Below are 23,341 nucleotides of genomic sequence, written 5' to 3'. Positions count from 1 at the left end.
TTTACACGCAATACAAGTTGTGAGAGGAAGTTTGTTAGGTACGTACATACTGGAAAAATGCAAAATATACCGTAACTTTCCCCACGAAGAATTCTTATATCGTAAATCCGATAAGGAAATGGTGATCTTGTGTGTGTGAGAACCTTCTCTCCCCATCGTTCCTTTTTTCTTTCACGGACGCGCGTGTACCTGTGAGCCCTCGAGTCTAGTTCATTGAATTATTTCACCTGTGTGATTTATTCCACATTGATCACAAAACCGTGGATACTTATGCAAATATTAATTTTTATGGACTGAATTTGTAGAAACTGCAGTCAAACAGGAATTTTTTCGGTCTATTCCGATTTCAATCAGATTGAAAATAACATGGAAACTTCTTATTATATTGAATTCTGGACAATCGCACCTATATACTTATGGACAAATTTTATATATTTAATTAATCTTCAAATTGGAATTAACAATTATGATTTATTTGAGTGAAATCCTTGATTGATATACCTCACAGAAAAACTAGATTGATTCATGCTTCAGAGATTACAGCCTGTAATGAAATCTCAGAAACATTCGACAAAGTATTGATTTATTGCAACGTAATAAATGCATAAAATAACGAAGTCGAGAGATTATCGAGATTATTACATAAACGATTTTGGTCATCTGGTCTTTATGTAATATATATAGTAACAATCAATAATTTGTAACAAATCCGTACGAATTACTAATCCGTCAGTGTATTTTACGCTTGTTCCGAATCATCCTGTATGTATCAACATACTATTTTATATCTTATATCTCTGTATCGTAAACTGGCGCGAAACACTTTTCATACCAGACTTATCAACGAGTCACTTTTAATCGCGGAAAATCGAAACATTTAAATTGCAGTATTGATCGTCTATCGGCGCGTTAATCGTACGACATACGGACATTGAATCGAACCAACACCGTTTTCATGTTTCAATTTGAAGGTACGGAAAATTAAAAAAAAATCGAAGCAAATAAGCATTTCGTTAAATACGATAAAATGCGTTGATTTATTTGTATTTCGTGCACTCGGGTATGCACTCTGAACGCATCAAAATTCGTATTCGAAGTCCAATCGCTCTCGTGAGAAGTTGATTTCGCAATGATAACCAGTTTATCAACGGAGAGTAAATACTTGATAGATATAAAATAAACCGTTTAATTGATTATTTCACGAACGGAACAATTGATTTTTCGTAATACAACAATGGATGGCACATGGGATCCGAGTGAATGGCAGGAAGAGATGGTTTCTTGTAAACTACTTTCAATTGGAAGTATGTATTCAGATTAAGAGATTGCTTTGTTACAATCTAATATTATCTACTTATTGTATATAGTCTGATGTCGTAGAACTAAAAGGAGCACTGAGTCGAAATCTTTCCACTTTCCATTGTTGAAAATTCAGTTTTGTGCGAATAGAGGTGTCACATTTCGCGCTGGCTGAATTCATCTTGATTTCCCCTACAATACAATAGACAAAACTCATATGGTTATAAGAAATTTTAATGCTTTCAGCATTTTCTTTATAAATTCCCCAGATGTTCCATATTAGATACCATTTTTTTGAATCGCTGACTATGACTTCTTTTTACCATAAGTTCAAAAGATTTGAACTTTTACACATTTAACTATTTTGCACAGTTACTCTATATTTCCCTTTACTACATTTTACAAGAAAATATTACATTCATTTCCCCTGGGTGAACAGCTACACAAAAATTACAATTTGTAAATTAACACGATACAGTTAATAGGTATATCCGAAAGTATGATGTATAAACCAAAGATGAGCAAATTCATTATCTATAATAGATGAAAAGTTTCGAATAACGAATAAAAGTTAAAAAAACTACTTTGTCATTTTTAAATTGCATTTTTTATAATAAAATAATGCTTCTTCTTGAATTAGTCGACATTTGGCAAACAATTATTTAATCTCATTAACTGTTTAAAGCTCAGAATTATGCCCTAAGATACAAGCAGCTTTTCACTATGTATTTCTCGAACAAAATTGTGCCCAATTCTGGTCTAAACTTTCTTCTGAAAGTGCTGTGTAGTTGTACCCACCAATACTGTGGAAAAGAGACTGCCCGAGTATGAATGGTGGTCGGCCATTTATTTTCCATCAGGCTAATACTAGCGTAGAAAGAATAGATGATTATGTACGAGACAGCAAGAAGGAGGAAATTAACAGAAAGAGTGGCATGACCGAAGGATTGCAACGGGTCACGTGTGTGTGTGTGTGTAAGCCCATGTATTCCCTTGCGTTATACCCGTCTGCTGCTGTGGATTCTCCTCTTTTCTCTCCTACGTTCTCTCTTCCTCCGGAGAGCCACGTGCGCCTCGAGAAATTCTTCTTTTATATCCTTCGGCTTTGTTCAGCAGCAGCTGTCCGACCGGAGAAATACTTTTCTTGATCGTCAGCCTGGTTACTGCCCATCTCTTTTCTTAGAACAAGATCTACACACACACATGTACGTGCATACCATAATATTAAGTGAGTGCAAAAGTTTTGATGAATTTTGCTCTAAAACGAGTACATTTATAATAATTATAATTTAATAATAATTTAATTAATATTAATCTACTCTTTAATTTGATATGGAATACATAATGATTCTTTTAAAACATACATAGTTTCATTGGAATTTTTTATTCTGATAAATACGATACTTCACTGTGATTTACGTTGTTACGAAACTTTCGTAAAAGTTACTATTTCATGAAAACCCTGTGTAACTTGGAGAAATAATATTTGTATTGACCTTTTGGTACAAATATTTGAAACCATTACACTTTGTAAGAGCTGCAGTTCAAAAAATAATTGAAACAATTAAGGAGCACTACCAGGGCAAACGTTAACATTATGCGCACGACATATAACTATCTAAGAGTTTTGTATTTTGAGATCGTAATTTTTACGACACTTTCGTAATTTAGGGTTAAACGAGTGTCAAAGTTTCGATGCATGTCTCTGTTTTAAAACAGAATATTTTACCAGTGAATCCAAATAATTGATTTTTTAAACGAATGTATATTTAATTTTAGCGAATACTGGGAAAGGATTATTAAGAAAAGAAATTGCTTAAGAAGTTGCTTCATTATAGTGTGCTAAAGAAAAACGCCAGAAATTTTCGTGAGACCTAATAAATTATGTTAATCTCTTCCTCAAACCTGTATCTCGACAAAAAACAAAGTGGGAGTCGAAACAATACGAATAACGACGAAACAACGTGTTCCTGACATAAACGAATGACATGTTTCACACCTCTAATCGATAATATCGTATGCAGTAACGAACAGTTTCGAAATAAGCAAGACTATTCGTTATTGGATTAGAAATTTTATTTATTTATAGGTAGATGCAACTGAACATAATAAAAACTTCCATAAACGTTTATTCTTTTTTTCGGTTACTTGGCGCAATTATTTCATTAAGATAACAAGTTTTGGATTAAAGTCCAATTTTCACAGATTAATGTAATAGAAAATACAAATTCGCACGCACTTCCGCAATTTGCTTATCGTTCAATCTTCACACACGTGTATAGGTAGTACTGGAATGAATTGAATTAGTTACTACGGCACTATTCTTCTACCTCGATATTAAACATGCACAGACTGTATTCGTACAGTACCCAACAAGGATTTAAGTATTGGATCATTATAAAAGTCTCGACACGATCTTCTTAAAGTTTCGTAAACAACGAATTATTATACAAAATTATTTATGCATCCAATCGTGCCATGTGGCTCCCTAATCTTCAATGAATCTCCCACACCGTACTTATTATTATTAATTTCAGTTTTAATTTACTTTAAAAAGAGAAACAAACTCATCAAGACTTCTGCATTGATCCAATATTTTACTCCGATTCCATTCTATCCACTTCGATATTGAATAGCAACCCTACAAAATTCGTACTGTAACCCCAAATAATGAGTTTCGAATAACGAATGAAAGATAAGAAAAGAGAGTACTTCCCCATTTTCAATCCATATAATGTTGTTTTAACGTACAATTTTTTTTTAGAAACACCTGAACTGCCAATGCATCCTACAAAGTATCGGAACCTTTCTGCACCAACCCAATATAAAAGAAATTTATTTCCCCAGAGTGGTTTCAATGAAATCATCCAGCAGAATGAACGTATCATTGAATCGTTTTGACTGCTTTGCTAGTTCTAGCGTTAAAGCTCAGCAGAAAGCTCTTAGATCTGCCACTTTTTGGCTATATATCATTCGAATGAAAATTGTGCCCAACTTTGCTACAAACCCTACCGAAAGATAATCAATTTCATCAAAAGCAACAAAACCTTACTTGATCCACATTTATATGTATACAAGATATACCTACTCAATTATCCGAATCTGTATAAGCACCCGCGACATAGTCCACCTGAAACAAAAGTTGATACAAAAAATTTCAGAAAATTCTCTACTCGTTCTCTGTACTAGAACTGCAAGTATTCGGATATTCGAACAATTCGAATGTTACGAAATGTTCGAATAATTCGAATAGTACGGAGTATTCGAATAACAGAAAATTTCTGACGAAGACTCACAATCAGATTTAACGTTTGAACAACAAATAATTGTAACAGCAAATGGGAAAAGAATTTCACGACAAAGTGTGAAAAAATATATTATGTTCAGATTCCTATTCAGTACAGTCGAAAACACGATCACTTCGAATATCAAATTCGAATTCTACTGCTATTCGAGTATTCGAATTATTCGAATATTCGTAACAGTCCTACTCTGGGGGGGGGGGGGGGGGTGAACATTCCTGAACAGATCTATGCACGTACCGTGGGTCTCTCTGACACTGGGCTCTCCGTAGAGATATTTACCCCTCTTTTCGGTTTGTCCGCGGTGGTATGAACGCCGCCGCGGCATAGTGGTTGGCGCGCACTATAAAAGGGGCCCCCTTCGCTTCGAGCGGAGCACCGCGGACCGGCGAGCACAGCGTTCAGATAAATATGCGGGAGGGGCCGGAATTCCTCACTCGGCTGCATTCCAATCCCTCCTCCTCCTTCTCCTCCCCCCCTCTTCCACCTTCTCTTCCCCATCCTCCACCACCTCCACCGCCTCCTCCTTCCCATCCTCCATCTCCTTCTCTTCCACCATTACCACTACCATCACCGTCATCGTTATTTGCAGGCTTTTCTCTCCTTCCTTCCACCACTACCACTATCCGTCGACCTTACCACCGTCGCTGTTGCTACTGTTACTACTGTTACATTGTATGTTTATGTATATATATATATATATCCACAGCGAAAATCTTTTTTCCGCCGGTTTCGGGGAACATTTTCCCCGATTGTTCGTTTTGCGACGCGAGTAAATTATCACCGTCGACTGACCTCCACGTTGAGTTCTGAAAAGTTGAATTATTCCAGTGGGTAGGATTTCGGAAATACTGATGGTGATGGGTGCGACCATTGCTCGACACTGTTACCACTGTTACATTGTTACTCGTTAACAGATTCTTTCGTCGGTTTGGACTAGTTCCTCGATAGGTGTGACCCTACGAAACTAAGATCGACTAGTAGTACAATAGGTGTGAAAAGTTTGCTTAAAGAATCATATTCCAGTGCATAAAATTTCTGAAATAATCCTGATAGTTCGTGCTACTACCCTGACCTGACACGGTCACTATTATTACATTATACTCGTTACCATATCTTTTCGCTGGTTTAGACCAATTCCCTGATTGTCGTGCGACGTGATGAATCTACCACCATCGGCTAGCTATGTGCACTCCCTGATTCTAACAAAACTTCTGTATAGAATTAATTGCTTTAGACTGCAGTCATTTCTGAAATAATCATGATAGTATCATGTTTGACATCGGTTCAACCCTTTGGCTAGGAAGGGTGGCTCCCTGGTCACCTGCTGAATATTAATCGGAATGGGCACGGGACTATATGGGTCTACATGGATCTACACGGGTCTATATGTGTCTATGAAAGTCTGTACTAATGATACATGAAATAGAGTTTATGTATATATAAGTACATCGATCACAACAACAGAATCTGCAAGCACCTCCAACTAAAGGGTAACAGACCTAACGCGAGAATGACGCCCATCAAAGTATCTATTCAGCAACTGCAACTAAAAGATGACACGTAGAACTCCTATGTCAGTTGACTCCTATTTCAAATCTCATGGTGACAACGCCGTAATTAATATATAACCTCGTATAATCTATTCTAAATGCTCGATCATTCTCTACCCCACCTCGGTCAAGACGTTCACTGTGGTCTAGTGTAAGGGGGTGGTGTGGTAGCCAAAGCGGAAGAGGTTTCGGGATGTGTTCCTGAAATGAAAAGAATACACGACCGAGAATCCCTCTCGAAGGAGAGAGAGAAAGGAATGATAGATACATAGGGAGATCCACCGAGTATAGGGCGGAGGTAAGAGAAGCTTCTCCCGTGGATGAGAGAAGTAGAAGGAGGGAGGAAGGAGGAGGAGAAGGAGGAGAATGTGGAAAAATAAGACCCTCTTTCCGCAAGGCGAGCGAACCGGCTCGTACTCGATAGCATCTGTGGAGCCTCCGACAATAATAGTGTGGACCGAGAAATATGCGCGCGGCCCGGGACTCAAGACCCGTGAATCCTTCGGCGGTTTTGGGGTTGGCGAGGCAGTACGACGCGCATGGTGGGGTTTGGGGGGGGGGGATATAGGCGGTGAGGGGGTGGAGAAATTCTCCTGGTGCATACCGATGAAATCGATCCGATACTTTTAATTCCCTGAGAAAATGTGATATTAACCCTTAGCCTGCGAACCACTCGGAAACAGAACCCTCGTTGTGCGCGATGCCACGATGTTCTTTGTTAATAATTTAAAGTACATACAGTTGTTCGTATAAATTCGATAGAATGTAACAATTGCAGTTATCACAGAGGAAGTATACAATGGATGCAATGCAATATAATTTCTTTTTACAACGAATGAAGAATGCCTAATAGCGTTGTTCGCAGGTCAAAGGGTTAAAGGGTTGAACCGGTGTTAACAAAGTGAAAAGAAGAGCGTAATTTTTGAGAATCATTCCAGCGAAATTCCTTTAACCGAATCTTTTTTGAAACTTTGTTTATTTATTCCAACACTATTAACCTATTAATTGGCATTTTTGTATTAATTGAAACGTATAATTTTACACTTGGCGTGTCCTGAAACCCAAATCAGCGAAAAGAAAATCGTCGTAAGTGGCGTGCATGATGACAGCCTAGTCTGATCATGTTAAATAGAAATAAAAAAAAAAATATTTCGATAAATACGCTTGCAGTTGGAGGATGAACCTAACGTTAAAATTCTGGAATGAAAGTTGCAAGTGTACCTCTGTTAACAAAACACTAATATGTTCATTATTATCCTGACTTAGATGAATGATTATCCTGTCGGTGTAATGATGCCCCATAAATAAATTAAATGCTATAAAATTTCCCAGTTAAACTACAGTTCAGTTTTCCGTTTTTACACATTTTAGATAGCGTAACCAAATCACACTGTGTGTACTCAACCCTATATTTTAACTTGCATTTTAAAAAAAAAGAAAAAAATTCTACACTTACATCGCATAGTGCATACTTATGAAATGTGTGTGTGTGAAAACCAGTGTATGTTCACATCTATTCCTCCAGTAAAAATCATGTCCTACTATTTACACAGTGTTATCTGCAATTGACTGATTCGAAACTAGATTGTATACTAAAGGCTTATATACCCGTATCCAAATAACTAAAATAAAAACCATAAATAATAATAAAGACACCAGATGTAAAACGTGTTACGAATTTTCCGAAGACCCAAATACCTTTCCTGCAACCCCCCAAAAACCAGCGCGTATTCGTCGTTGCCCGATCGGTAATACGCGGGCAACGAGGAAGAATTAGCGCCTATCGTGACCGCCACGGGCATTTTGCAAGAGAGGGGACATACATATATGTATATATGTATATATATATATATATATACACATACATATATACATATACATACATACACATTCATACACCAAGGCCCATCTCGGGCCCTGCTCTTAGATGATCAGAGACACGGCTGATGGGCCCAGTAGTGGTCCCAGAAATTCCATCCCCTCTTCCTCCCTCCTCTCGACCCCCTGCTCTGCCCCTCCCCTCCCTCTCTGGCTCCCCTTTGGTCCCTTACCGGACCCGGGCTGTGCGCCAACGACAGGATCGTGCGCTCGCCCCGCGGCACCCTGCATTTCATGCCTGCATGCCACGACATTCCGCAACGTTGAAAGTGGGAGGGAGGGAGGTAGGGGGTGGGGGGGCGTGCGTGCCCCCGGGGGTTGCCTGGATGACGAATATGACGGTGGAATTCGAGAAGCGGTTTCATCCACATTTTAACGTTCGCCGTGTATGTACCTTCAGCGCCGCCTCCGCCTCGTTGCTTTCCATTATTAACGAGACTGGCTGGGTTGTACCACGTCGGGTATTTGAGAATTTCGGAATTTTTTTGTTCTTTTTGCGGTTGGTGTGTACCAACGAGAGTAATGACTTTCTGGTGTATTTTACAGTTGGTACCGGCGGTTTTATTTGTAGTTTATCTATGGACAATTGACAAAACTCAAGCTGGTAGAGAGTTATGGGAGAAATAGGGGGAATTTATGATCGATGGGGTTTTTTTGGAGGGGATCTTTGGTTGTCGTTTTTTTTTTTGTGTACTTTTGTGGTGGTGGTTATAAAACGTGGTGTAAGCCAGGGAGACTAAAATGGAGTTTTTCTTTTATTTTATATGTGTTACGTTGATTTATATTTCCATATTATGGAAGAATTTTTCAAAGGAACGATACAGATAGCTTACTCACCATCACTTTCTTAATTATCGGCACATTTCATAGTTCGCGTAAACAGAGGTAAATCGATTTTTTTGAGCATTGTTAACTGGGATTAATAGACGGCTTAAAGGCGCCTGAAACCTAAAGTAGCTGTAAAATGGACGTCTGCAAGACATCATGTGCTATCTGGGTATGGTACTGATGCCTATCTGTTTGGTACGTTTTTTGAAAATGTTTCATGTAGGGGATACACATTGTATCAAATGAAATATTGGAAGTATACTAGTCCCAAACTGAACGATGCTAACGATCTGTTGGGCAGAATTCAAGAAATGAGTGAGACCTCCTTAATACTCATTTTCGAAAACTAAATCGAAGATGTGTTGTACCAAATAAAATGTTGGAAATGGAGTATTCTGTGATGACAGATGCTAAAATGAACAATGGTAGCGCATGTCTTGATGATAATAAATCCTCTACACTTTTTTCTTGTTATACCCTGTTTAATTTTTGAGAAGTTGATATCGTTGAAAATTATTACGAAGAATGTTTGTCGTGACGCAATGAAGAACAGTGGACGAAAAGACAACACAATGTGGGACACTTACAGTGAGAGATGAAAGAGTATGTACATTTTATGTATTATACAGAGGTATTAATAGGGTAATTACCACTTCTTTTGGTATATTTGTTATTATTCGTCTGACACCCATAGAAGTTTACATTGTTGTAAATTTCTACAAAAAATCCTTTTTCCATTTATTATAATCAATAGTTTCATTCAAATTTGTTATAAACAGATAAAATCCGTGATTTGGTTACAAGTATTATTTCCTAAAGACTAGATTTTGTGACATAGATTCTATTGACACTAAATCTACTGAACCCATCACAAAGGCAAGAATTACTACATATAGTAAACGACGAAAAAAGAAAATTTGTACAAAAACAATTTAATCTTCTATAAAATCAATATATACCAGTATTTCTTTTAATTTCAAAGTCCACACTTCTATACGAATAGGTACTTTCGTGCCCCGCATATACATAATCTATCACAGCGAACTCGTCAAGTCTCCCAAAAACCATTCAGCAGAACCACCCCAGCAAAACCGACTTTTCATCCTGCAACCATCACTAATAGCCATAAAACAGAAAAGAAAAACAGAACTATTCGATCTGGATCAACAAAACCACGATTAAAGCGATAAAGAATAGATCGTGCTTGACACATATTCTGCTGGGAAAATCGTGAATGTTAACGATGGGTACCTAGACAAGGAAAGAGGAGCATCGATAGGGCTGCGCGAGAGCACAGAAAATATTCGTCGCGAGCCAGTTGAGCGAGCGAGTTTATGGGCTCGCGCGCGCGTACTTTCCAATAATATCAACGAGATTCACTAGGAATGAATACTATTCGAGACGCATAGGAGGCGTGGGGGAGGAGGGGGGGGAGTGGAATGCTAGGGAAGGAATGAGAGAGAGTGGGGGAGTAGGATAGTCGAAGGGAAGAGCCCCACGAGATGCTAGGTGAAATAGGGATGGAGGGGAGGGTGAGTGGGGGGCACAAGGGTTCCATTGCGACGGTACTGCGAGAGAGGCACCCGGGATGAGACCCGCCTTTTTACACCGGGGGCCTAAGAAAGATCCACTCGGGGCCACCGTGGATCGAAGCGAGACGGAAACGGAGAAAGAAGACTATGGAAGGGGCGAGGAGGACAGGCGGAACGCGCGAGCCCGCCGTATATACACGAAGATCGGTCCCGCGCGCGCGTGAAAAGGACAGAACGATCGCGAAGAATCAAAAGGACGACGGGTGGAAGAAGGATCGACGGTGTGGTTGTGGCGCGCGGTGTAAAAGGGAGAAGGATGTTGAAAACACGATGGTGTGCGGTATAGAGGGAAGGGGGAGGAAGGATGACGGTAGAAGCAGGACGGAAGGACAGGCGGAAAGAAGAGAATAAGAGAGAGAGAGAGAAAGAGAGCGAGGATCGGAGGGGGATCAGCGGGTGGGGTGGTGCAAGAAACCGAAGGAAGAGAAGGCAAAAAGAGGAAAAAAGGTGGGATCCCTTAAAAATTGAGACCCACGAAGGTGGGGATTGGAATTTCGGGCCCCGTAAACCGGCCAGTCTCGAGGAGGCCTTCTCGCGAAGATGAGGTGAAGAGAAGAGAGGATACACACCGCGAATGGGATAGAGAGACAGAAAGAGAGGAAATAAAGAGGATAGAAACGGGGGTTGAAGCAGAGAGAAACAGCCAGGAAGAGGAGAAAAGAAAAAGGGGGCGATATCTCGTGGTTGTCGACCAGGACGAAGAAGACGAGGAGTAGGCAGACGGCGGACCGGGACCACGACGACGACGACCACGACGACGACGACGGTCACGACGACGAGGACGAGGACGAGGACGAAGACGAAGACGAGGACGAGGACGACCGCCACCACCAAGAAGAAGAAGAAGAAGAGGAGGAAAGAGCGCGTCGTCAGGCGGTGCGGCCGGCCGTGTTTAGTTTGACTTGTGTACCCGGCATGGACCGTCAGTATACCCTCTGCGTACTCGTACCGGCGCACCAATACCGCACTTACGTTGACAATTACCATCAGCACGCGCACCACCACCACCATCATCACCATCACCACCAACAACGATTCGAGCAGCAACGTCATCAGTACAACCACCATCAGCAGCTACATCGTGCCGTCGAGCATCATCACCATCACCAGCAGCACCCTTATCATCACCAGGAGCAAATATACGAGAACGTTGTCTCGCAGTACCGGATGAGAATGTGCTATCAGAACGACTACGAGAACGACGAGCAGATACAGAGGTTCTACTGGGAGCAGTGCTACAGACGGAACGACACAGACGCCACCGCGTACTATTACTGTGAATATGTAAGGGCCCTCGAGGATTTTGCTGCTATGTGCCTTAACAGTACCGGATAGATGAATTCGGACTGAGAGTTTGTTCATTTTTTGTTTGTGGTTATGGTGATATAGTTAACCAGAAGTTCTGACCTACTAAGTGTTTTCACTATTGGTCCACGCGTTTGAGGTTTTCGTTAAAGTTCACACGGAGATACGTATTATAAAATATAAAATAGGTTTTGTGTATATCGGAAAGTTCGTAGCATTTTGGACACATCAGGGTCTTCATTTATCTTTTTACTGGACGAAGGAAATGTCGTTTGATTCGGTGAATAGGTATTTCTTTCCAGGCGTGAATTGAACGTTTTGGCTGTACAAGTTACGCGTTGTTTGTTTTTCTGGTTTCTGTGAAGAAATACCGACGAAACATGTGAACAGTCAGGAAGTACATTTTCATTTCATTCTGTCGAATTTGAGAAAAAAATACATTACCTCGACTGATAAGACTTCATAGCATCTATCCAATTAATTAGACGTTAACTCTATTCCTTTAGATCGCTAGAGTATTCTGTATCTAGAAAAAACTTGGAAATGAAAATCCGTCTAGAAACATATCAAGTTTTTTTTAACCAACAGGTACAACGAAGTTAATTGAAAAATGGAAAGAGATTGTAAAAAAACGTAGTAAACAAGAATATGAAATAGGTCGTAATATTGACCTTAAAAATGGCGCCAACTTTCCGAACAGCCCAATATTTAGCTGGACAAAAGTATTCCGACCTGTTTCCGTTTACAAATATAAATTGCAATTCAAGCCGTGTGTTTCGTGAAAACATCATATTATATCTTTATTTTATCTGTTCCGTTAGTATGAGGGAAAAATTTGCTAAAAAAAAAAACAATTTATTCAACGAGGTTTCGTTTAGAAAATATGTATCGGAAGTGTGGTCGACCAAAGAAAAGAGCAGTCAGCCTAGCAGGTGTTGATTACTTGATCTATTAGGTGTACCAGAAAATAATGTCTTTTTCATTTTACGAAACTAACTTCATGTAAGATTAATTGAAGGTTTTTACACACTAATACAACCCTGAGCAAGGGTTATCGAAAACGATTGAGATTATTCGAGTGAATTAATGTCTTTATGTATATTCGCAAACTATGCAGTGAAATTTATTACGGAAAAACGACATGTTTGATCGGTGCCCCTAATAATATCAATGGTATCTCGAATTTAAATAATTCTGTTCGAAAACATTTGTCTGGTACTGGTGTAATATATCGCCCAATCGATATGTACCCGAATGGTCGGTGTTCAAGTGAAGTTTTTGAAAACAGTGAAGTGTACTGGAGGTTCACAGTGATTCTCTCTCTTCGTATCATAATTGATTCCGTAATCCACATTTCTTGAATCTCTCGATGTCTCGAATTTGTTTACGATGGGAATAGCTTCGTGGAATCCACCGTGGGTTAAAGAAAAAAGTTTTGTACGCCGAAGCCGGCGACCGGGTCAATTGTGACCTGTGAAAGAATCTCACAGACAAAGTGAGTTGTCGTTTAAAACAGTTTGATGACTGTGTTTATCGACGGGTCACCGGTGACCCGACCATAAGAACTTTCAAAGAGTCAAATATACACTTTGGTGTTTCTGAGTAGGGATTGGTTTGACATGAACACGATTCGAAAGAACCACACGTGACCCGATTGGAAATCGGTTGCCTCCACAGTGGATCATAAAGTGCTCGCTCACATATACATGTATACTTACGCTTTTTGAAATAATTTTATAGATTGCGTTACGAGCATTTCTATTACATTTAGTCATACGAATTCTCCATAGATAGTCAGGTTTCGATAACTAAGTGTTTTTCTTCTTTGTCGAATATTTTTCACACTACAGGATGATTGACAACCGCTGTAAGAAACATTAGTTACACAGAAGAGAAAATGTGACATTCGAAGGATAAGTGTTACAAAATCATGACGTCTACTTCCAACTTTTTTTGTCATTTTTTTCTTACTGTTGCCCTAGTGAAGGTTACAAGCTTTAATTCGACGTATCTATGAACGACTTCTAGAACCGCAGGATGAGTTAGCTTCCGATCTAAAGACCGATGGATTTCGGAGAAATTCATTGACAAAATTAGAAATTAGAATTTAATGTTTTAATTACGTATAGGTTGTTTTCCATACTTACTGTGGAGACAATTTGACAAAAAATTTTATACAATTATATGTAATTTTTATATATTTATTTTTTATGGGTACACCGTTTAAATGAGTTTTATATTTATGTTACAGGCAAAGAAGGAAATCTATGACGTGAAGCAACAAAGGCTATGTTTGGCCCAGGATGAGTACAATCACCTGAACAACGCTTTGACGACGCTCGGCGCGTCGCGTACAAGTTGTGAGTTCGCCATGATATTAATATTTATTTCATTTTTTGTATTAGATATATACTTCATAGTTCGCAATTCATATCTCGTATTTCGAATCGTACTATCACGAAATGATTATTAGACTGCGGATGTTTATGCAATCGTAGTTTGCTATAACTTCAGAAGCTATAGATTCAAAAGTCATAGACTCAGAAGTATTTTTGATGCAAAGGTTGTCGTTTCAGCTCAAAAGACCAAGTTTCTTAATCGGTAAACTTTTAACATTGTACAAATGCATAAAACACAGTCAACCAAGAATACTAATAAAAATCATTGATGGTCTATATTTTACTTTTAACTTAACCCTTTCAGACCTGATGGTCATATTTGTGTACATAAAGTTTCTTACAATTTCGGTGTTGCAGATTCATATTTTTCTTATAAATTGGAATTTATTTATGTTCCGAATGTTTTTAGCAGGTCTAGTGAAATCAGAATTGAATAACAAATCTTTTGTTTAAACAAACTATCATCTAAACAGTCGACTGAGTTCGAATGTAATTAATAAACCCCGTCATTGAGGAAATAGTTTACCCTTCAATTTTTATTTTTGTAAAATTCCTCATGAAAGTGAAAATCTGTATGAACATCCGCAGTCTAGTCACGAGAGTTCAAACTTTGAATGCATATTTTGCTTCATAATACTATATGCAAAATTAACGCCCATTTTTTCCATTGATTATCATTCATGATATTGAATAGTAGCAGTGTACACCCATTACTAGAAATAGTTCCCTTAATTTTCAGTACTTTTTTCCCGAAATTTTGGCTGGTAGAATTTACTTTACCTCTCGATTAATTAAAATAAAACCATAACACCAATTTAACATCGCGGTACTATGGCCTTTGCGTACACCAAGTCGTCGTATGATGAGGTCCAGACGAAAGACTTAAATTCATTAAATTTCCTCTTCCCGAAGGGGGTATCAAGTGTTTTTGTTAGGAGATCGAGCACGATCTCGAAACGAGACGCGATAAAGTCGGTATGGAAACAGCAGCAAAACGGTTTATGTTTTGTTCACAGTGTGCTCCAGTTCAAGTTCACTGAGTACCAAGTATGATCCCGATCTTCTGAAATCCGATGTCGCGCTCGCGAGGAGTCGAGTTTCTCGGCTGAAACGGGAGCTTGAGCAGATCCGAGCTGAAATGAATTGTACGCAGCGGGGAGTGGATACTCTCGCGAGGTATAGTATATCGTTTACCTTTCCACCCGAAATTCCTGAAATCCGAAGAGAGAATTTATTCGTGTTGCGCCGTAAAGCTCGAACGGCAGGGGGGGGGGGCGATTAAATTCTCAACGTTACGATCGATACGATACAGTAAAACCCTGGATTACACGAGCTGGCCTGGCAACATGGTATTTGGAAACATCGAATTCCTCGAATAATCGGGGTATAATGTACCGATGCAAGGATAACTGGCTACTAATTATTATTCGTATGCAGTATTAAACAAAGATCTTGTTCCATTACCTAGTTATCGATTTAGTGACTGAATATTCTTTTTTAACACCTTTGATGGTCGCTGTCTCAAATCCATGACTTTATTCGTTTCGTGAATATAGGGTATTATAAACTTTTCAAAAGAGTCAGGGTATTGCTAATGTGGGCAGGGTTCTGTAGCACCCGTCAAACAGAAGTCTAAACTGATATCTTTTCTGTACAGAATACCAAGATTATTAAAACTTAATTACATTTGTATAAAATGAAATTTGGGAGATAATACATTACAGAAATCTTCTAATTATTTTAAGCGGTGTATCTTCAAAAATTGTCGGAGACAATTGACGACGAATAGAACGATGAATTTTGATCGACTTGCTAATTGAATTAAGTAGAAAGACAGTTAATTGCAATATATTTAAAAATATAAGGGAAATGTATAAACAGTGGAGATCCCTGGATTTCTGGGTGACCAGTCAAACGTCTAGATAACTACAATATAGTTACGGCCGTGTCAAGGGTAGTTCCAATTAAGGCATGTAAATTATATTACGAACTGTTACGAATTTTAAATCTTAAAATCTTGAGTATTGGACACGTACCCATTTCATTGATCATATGTTGACTATGTTGCCTACCCAGGCCATTGCACCCTTTCCTTCCTGAACGACACTGTACAAACTATTCCCAAATAATCGAGGTTCTACCGTATCGAAAGAATTACCAACGATTATCTTGAAATTAAAACCCCGATCGTTTTCTTAATCTTGCAGCGTTGAGCAAAAGTTGAGTGGCCACCACGGCGGTTGCTACAACATTACGGAGGCCCAGGCGATCATGACGGAGCTTCGTAACATCCAGAAGTCATTAAGCTCGGGTGAGAAGGAGAAGGCTGAGCTGATGCAGTCTTTAGCACAACTAAAGGACGAGCTGACGAGACTGCAGCTCTGCGAGGGCAGCCCGGAGGCGAGCACCCTGAGTCTTCCCCAGGAGAAGCTGAGCACCGCGTCCCAGACTGATCTGTCCGGCGAGCTGGTGCCGATCGGCACCCGCCTGGCCGAGATGGCGCGTATGAGGCTGCAGTACGACGAGGCGAGAAAAAGGATACAGCATATACAGCAACAATTGGCGGATCTCGAGGAGAAAGTGACGCCTGGCCAGACCGAGAGCGACAAGGACAAATTGTTGTTGTTCCAGGAGAAAGAACAGTTACTCCGTGAACTGAGAAGCATAACGCCCCGTACACGGACCCAACAGGACATGAAGAAGATCCAGAGCGAGATCCGCCGGCTGGAGCAGGATCTGAACAACGCGCTGGAACTGTCAAACAAAACGATCACCGATCGCGTACGGTTGCACGAAGAGAAGCAGCTGTTGCTGCAACAGCTCAGGGACGCTCTCCGCTCGATGGCGATGCTCGAGGGTCAGTTGAAGACGCTCAGCGCGAGCACGCTCTCGGTGAGCAGTAGTTCCAGCCTGGGAAGCTTGAGCACGACCAGCAGCAAGGGCTCGCTGAGTTCCGGGCTGAGTTTCACGGATATTTATGGCGGACCACAGTGCTTGGGCCCTGTCAATTTGCAGCAAGAACGGCCGGTCGATATGGTCGATCTGCACAGACGGGTCGAGAGACTGTTGAGAGGCTCGGAACAGAACAATCTGGTCAGCACCCCGTCACCTGGAAGGTCCCAGCCTAGCCTGTCGCCTAGATCCAGCCTTTCCAGCGTCAGCCCACCGGTCTCGCCGCTCTACGAGAACGCCCCGATGGGGCCGCCGCCTGCGTACGAGCACGTGGAGATGCAAAGGCGACAACATCAAAGGATCACCGTTTCCTCTGGCGTGAATCTCGACGGTACCCAGCTGGAAGATCGACTGGCGGAGCTCAGGCTCAGTCAGCAGCAACCGCCGACCCAGGAACTGTCGTGCAGTGGTGGTGGTGGTTCCCAGGATCGTCTGAAGTTAGTCGGCGGACCACATCCGCCTGTCGAGCTCCAGTCAGGAAACATGTCCCAAGGCAGCGGCCTCGGTAGGCCTGTGCCCGCTGTACAGCATCAGATGTCCATGCAGGAACCACCGCCTCTGTCGCCTATCAGCGAGACCTCACCGCCCACCGGAATACGCTCGAGAGCAAGCAGTTCCGGGACGAACACCAGGTCCGTTTCTGCTGCTGTTTCCGACGAAAGCGTCGCCGGTGACTCGGGTGTCTTCGAGGCCTCTAACAGAAGAAGACTCTCCGGGGTGATCGGAGACGTCGACTCGTTGGCGCTGGGGGAAATGAGCCTGGAGACGGCGCAGGTGCAAATCAAGCTCAGGTGTGTGTACGTGTGTGTGTGCTGTTTCACAGTTCATGGATTTTTTTCAGGCTCTAAAGACAGAAACGTGTACAGTCCCAGGCATAAGTGTTGGGACCTCTGTTGCGTCTGAATACAAAGTAGTGATGTTTCAGAAAAATGATATATTTTGGAATACATTCATTAACCTCTGGTATTGATACGTATACGTAATCTAATGAGTTTTAGTAGTCCTTGATAATCCTTTTTTTTTATACACTTAATATTTATAAATGCAAGTGTAATCACTAGAATACAGATGATTGTGCAAATTCGTGTTTTTGTGGACCAGTTCTACGAAAAGCAGAATTAGAGAGCAATTTCTCTTTTCCATTGAATGTTGAACAAAGATATATTAAACATTGCGGACGTTTTTAACTTAGTGTATTTTGTATATGAACATTCACTATAGTTGCATAGAGTCCATGGTTTAATAATTATCAAATTGTGTTACATGTCTCCCCCCTACCTTTATCTCTTTACAAATAAATATTTTATACTAGAATAATTCATTTGTTTAGGTATTCTGTAAGCGATGGCCTACTTCATGTGGGTATCGAGCGTGCGAGGAACCTAGCTGCCCTCTTTATTCCTAACAACGCGCAAGTGTGAGTATTCATTTGAGTTGTAATTTATTAATACTATTCAAGGCCTCACTGGTGTATAATAAAAGACACTTATGCTCATTTTAACACGTTAGAAGGTCTTTTTTTTGTGTTATGTCGTGAAGGCCTCTACTTTTTATTTAATTACCATTGATCCGAGATTCGAAATAGAAGATTCGACATGAATATTTGTTTTGTACTTTCAAAATTTCGCATGTTTCAAACTTACTCATTTAAAATTGCTTTGGTAATTTAACAAATTTTTTTATTCAAAGTCCAACGTATATCCTGATAAAAAAAGAATTTTTATATTGGAAGTAGTTTTGAAAAGAACATTTAGAAAATATTAAGTCTCCTGTCTATTTGTGTTTAGGTACATAAAGGCTGCTTTACTTCCGATGCAACCACCAGTTAACCATATATGCTGTACGAAACCTGTAGTGGATTTACACAAGCCAACCTTCGGTGAAACGTTCCCGATTGCTGTACCACTTAACAAATTGTACACAAAGACACTACAAGTTAACGTTTGGTGTACAGGCAATGAGTCTGAGGAGTGCTTGGTATGTACCTTTTCTTTCCTGCATTCCGTTTTCTTATGTATGTGATTGTGAATTACTGGTTTCATTATAGTAGATTGAGTCATAAATAATTTCTACCAGCTAATAGCGGCAATTAATTGTACAATAATTAAAGAATGGTAATAAAAAAAAACGATGGTAAGAACTGTTATAAATTATTGGAATCAACCACAAAAATGCAAGTACTTATCATTCATTTATGAATGTGCAGTTATTCAGTTTATAGTCTATGATTCGTTACTGTCACTTCTTGTATCGATGTTTGCCATTTATTTCTATCGTAGTTATCTGCCTAGGTTTGCGCATGTAATGATATTTCTTATGGCAACATTCTTTTATTCCAGGGATCTGCCCAAGTATCCCTTGCAGACTTTAGTCCAGAATCGCCAAGCGTGAAATGGTACAACATACTGTCCTTCCGCTTCATGCAGCCACCAGACAGTCCTAGTACGAGCACCAGCAACAGCAACAGCATCTCTACTAGCGTAGGCAGACAAGCTAAACACGATAAACAAGAATCAGATTTATCCGTCTACCGTGGGGGACAGAACACTAAAGAGGAAAGCAGTGACGAGAGTACGATAATCAGCTCTCAAACGTCCACCTTGACGAGAAATCAAGGATGTGACGAACTGCAGACAGCTATTTCCTTGAAACTAGAAGAACTGGCCAACTGCTTGGGAAGTCCTGAAGAAGAGGATGAAAACGCTGGCAGCGAAAGCGGCAGTGAGGACAGTGACGAGGACGGGATCATTGTGGAATTTATGATGGAGGACAATGTTTTGGAAGACGTCTTGGAGCACGAGGTGACTATTAATTCTATTTAAAATAATTTTTAACATCAAAGGTATCCCACATTTCATTTAAATTGATTCGGTAATTGTAATTATTATGTTATAATGCACGTTACTCGATTATGTTAGTTGTTAATTGTTATTTGATTTATCGCACGATTGAAATAACATATTGTAAATACAATTAACAGGAGGATGAAGAATTGAACGAGGAGGCAAAGCAAACACAGGACAAGGAGACCAATACTGAGTGTATTTTTATACCGGAGCAGGGAAAACAGAGGAAACTTTCGGCAGCCGGCGTTACTCCCAACACTATGTACGACGATAAAAATTCCATCGTGATTAAAAGAAGTCAAACCTTTTCTCCGAGTGCCGCAGTCAGCAAGAATCATTACATCTGTCGGGTAAGAACCATTTCCGACCACGATATACTACTGGAAGTGTTCATTACGACATGCAATATTTTGTAATTCAATCATCTAACTCCAAGGAACTTGAGTAATTTAATTCGGTTAAGTGTGTTGAATTAACGTCCAATAAGAATAGGTTTCTATCATGTTTTATGAAATAATAAAAAAAAAACTAGAACAATGTGGATAAGATCAAGGAAACTATCTAAACTAATTAACTATAGAAAAACAATCAATAAAAGAAACCACTTGCAATGAAACTGTACAGCCTTGTATCTAAACAAAAAATTGGCTACAAGTCCCTTTATCAATCAAGTAATTAAGAAAATTGTATTGACTACCCAATAAGCGTAATAATAGTCTACGTGTATTACCTATGTATTCTACAATTAATAAATATTTTTTTCCCACAGCTCAATAGAAGCGACAGCGACAGTAGCATGCCGCTCTACCGTAGGGGTGGACCATTCCAACGAAATTCGGTTGAAAGACGGTCCCTACGATGGCGACGTCCTTCGTCCGCGCTCAGCTGCAAAACTGTCTCAAAGAAGTGCACCAATTTGCCGCCCACCGCCAGAACATCGCTGGATCTCGAATTGGATCTTCAAGCACAGCATGCTAGACTGAGCAACCTTCAAGATGAGATCACCAGATTGCGAGAACTGAAGCAGAGGCTGGAACAGGCACGAGAGAAGGGAGACACCGACTTTGCAACCTGGTTGCTGGAGGATCATAAGTTCCAGAGCCTCATGGCGCAAGCCGAAAGCGGGAAAAACGGAAAAAGCGCCGAAGATAAAAGGGTGGAGAAAATGTTAAAAAGAACCTCGAAAGAGATCTACAAATTAAGAAAAACGAAGGCTGGCAAGGGAAAACCCGACATTATTTCCTTCAAGTACGTATAATTAGAACATAAAAATCATAATTCATACTCCGATTAAGTTGAAGACAAGAAATTAGAGGAAATTCAGCTTTAATTATTATTTCCGTTAGTTTTGATATTAGAGATGAAAACTCAACCGGAATAGTTTCATTTATACAAGGACAGATGTGTCGCGACATTTACAAATATATATTAGAACATGATGAAGTCATTTTAACAGCAAGACCGTTTAACATTCTTTCAATATCATAGCTTCAAGTATTACATAAACACGTAAATAATGTGTACAATGCATGTATGAAGTATCCGGTAGATTATATCACGTTTCTTAGTAGAATACACTTACGACTCGGGGTAATATTTCATTCAACCTCATTCTGTATACATATGACCATATCTTTATCTCTTTGTAATTGGTATTTATTCGTGCAATTAATTAGAAGCTTGAGTAATAGTACAAAAATGTAGTTCTTTTACTATGCTGTGCATTTTGAAGCAAATAATAGAAAATTTACAAGATCTATTCCGAATAAAGTGAAATAACCATTCAGAGCTAACTACAAGACCAGCATCTACTTCTATAATTATTGTTTGAAGTCGCGAAACTGGCTTATACGTTACAATTTTCGCTGGTAATCGGGAATATTTAAAAAAATAGTCTGACATGTGACATGTTAAAGAACAGATGTAATATATTTGACGTGTACATATTTGTAAATAGTTAATGTTGCACAGGTGTACAATTATAAATAAATACTGTTTTGTATTACGTTTAATAAAATAATAACTATGTCGTGCAGAATCAGATACTTTCGTACATGTTTTTTGGGCACATTTTATACAAGCGATATATAAGGAAGTTAGCAGTATAGTATGTATACATATATATAGAAGTTTGTGAACAATCGTTAAATATTGATATCAATTATTTGTTTCAGGGAGAAAATGGCTTTCTTCACGCGCGTTAGTCTAAATGTTCCTGTGCTTCCACCCGAAGATTCATCCTGCGAGAACGCATTGTTACCGTCTCTGTCGGCCGGCCAGCACAAGAGATACGCCTCGGAACCAGTTACCAGTGAATCTGTGGTCGCTAAAGTTAATGCTCAATGTTTTACGAATATGGCCGCACGGTCGAACAGTGTTCCTAGCGGGAACGCGTCGTCGTCTGCTACGAGAGGCGACAGCGCCGCGGCGGCGAATAACGCGGCGGCGGGGATCGTTCCGAGCACGGTCGAGGAGAGTTCGGCGAACAGTACAAATAAATCCGTGAACGCGAAGGGTCGACCGGTCGCGGGGAAGCTGCAGTGCGCGGAGAACGGTCAGGTCGAGAGCCTGAAGTCGTCCGAGGAGACGGACAGCGAAGAGCCGAGAAGGTACGAGTACGTAGTCGACAGAGTTCTCGGAGTGGAAGTGTAACGTGTTCGCGCGTCTTAGGCCATCTTTCTTATTTGAATTATCGTGAATGGACAAACAAACAAACAAAGAAAAACGAATTGATTTAAATTATTCAAACGATTAAACGTGTGTACCGGCTTACTCGCTGATCGCGACTAGTACGATGAACTATATATATATATATATTTTATTAGAAACCGCTGCCGATGTTGTTATTGTTATTGGTTATCGAGGCGATAACACCGATACCCGTAAAAGGAAGTCTAGGCATATTTCAGACAATAGCGAAAATGCGTGAATCAAGCGCGCTGTACATACGAAAACGTAAATTATTTAAATGAGATCTATGCGAAAATTATTTAATTAATCGATTCCGTCGGGTTCCTCTCCGCGTCCGAGATTAATCTTTGGTGTGTCGCTTTGCTCGTTTCCTTATGGCGTCATAGAACACACTACCCTACCGAGCAGCTGGACTGCGACTTAAAAAGTATAACAGGAGAGAAAAAGAAGAGAGAAAGAGTAAAGGAACCAGAGAAAGGCCTGTGTGTAGCCCTGGTAGGCTGAATCGTGTGCCTTGATTCCATTACTGCCATTTCACGAAGCGTGTATGCATTCAATTTCGAGAATGCCTATGTACGTTTCTTTTTTCCAGATACTGACAAGTATGACCAGTAAACTGCGGATTTCCTCGCGCTTGTGGCAAACATGAATCGTGTACTACAAAATATTTTGAGACGAAAAAATTTAGCAAGAATT

At 40.0% G+C, this 23,341-nt stretch overlaps 1 protein-coding gene across 1 annotated transcript in view; it reads left to right on the top strand.

The window, feature by feature from the left end:
* The window catches only part of LOC107185554 (protein kibra), a 55,913-nt gene extending 33,192 nt beyond the window's left edge, over positions 1–22,721 (top strand). Inside the window, exons 5-13 of the mRNA XM_015573260.1 lie at positions 14,009–14,117; positions 15,173–15,332; positions 16,364–17,899; positions 18,439–18,525; positions 18,896–19,085; positions 19,448–19,909; positions 20,089–20,304; positions 20,724–21,202; positions 22,129–22,721. Of these exons, the coding sequence (XP_015428746.1) occupies positions 14,009–14,117; positions 15,173–15,332; positions 16,364–17,899; positions 18,439–18,525; positions 18,896–19,085; positions 19,448–19,909; positions 20,089–20,304; positions 20,724–21,202; positions 22,129–22,606 (3,717 nt within the window). The 3' untranslated portion in view covers positions 22,607–22,721. The remainder of the gene's footprint in view (positions 1–14,008; positions 14,118–15,172; positions 15,333–16,363; positions 17,900–18,438; positions 18,526–18,895; positions 19,086–19,447; positions 19,910–20,088; positions 20,305–20,723; positions 21,203–22,128) is intronic.
* The last annotated feature ends 620 nt before the right edge of the window (positions 22,722–23,341 follow it).

Source organism: Dufourea novaeangliae, unplaced genomic scaffold (genome assembly GCF_001272555.1).
Source record: "Dufourea novaeangliae isolate 0120121106 unplaced genomic scaffold, ASM127255v1 scaffold18, whole genome shotgun sequence".
NCBI classification, from domain to species: Eukaryota; Metazoa; Arthropoda; class Insecta; order Hymenoptera; family Halictidae; genus Dufourea; species Dufourea novaeangliae.
Note: the sequence above shows the minus strand (reverse complement) of the source record. Positions and strands in the feature narration are given on the sequence as shown.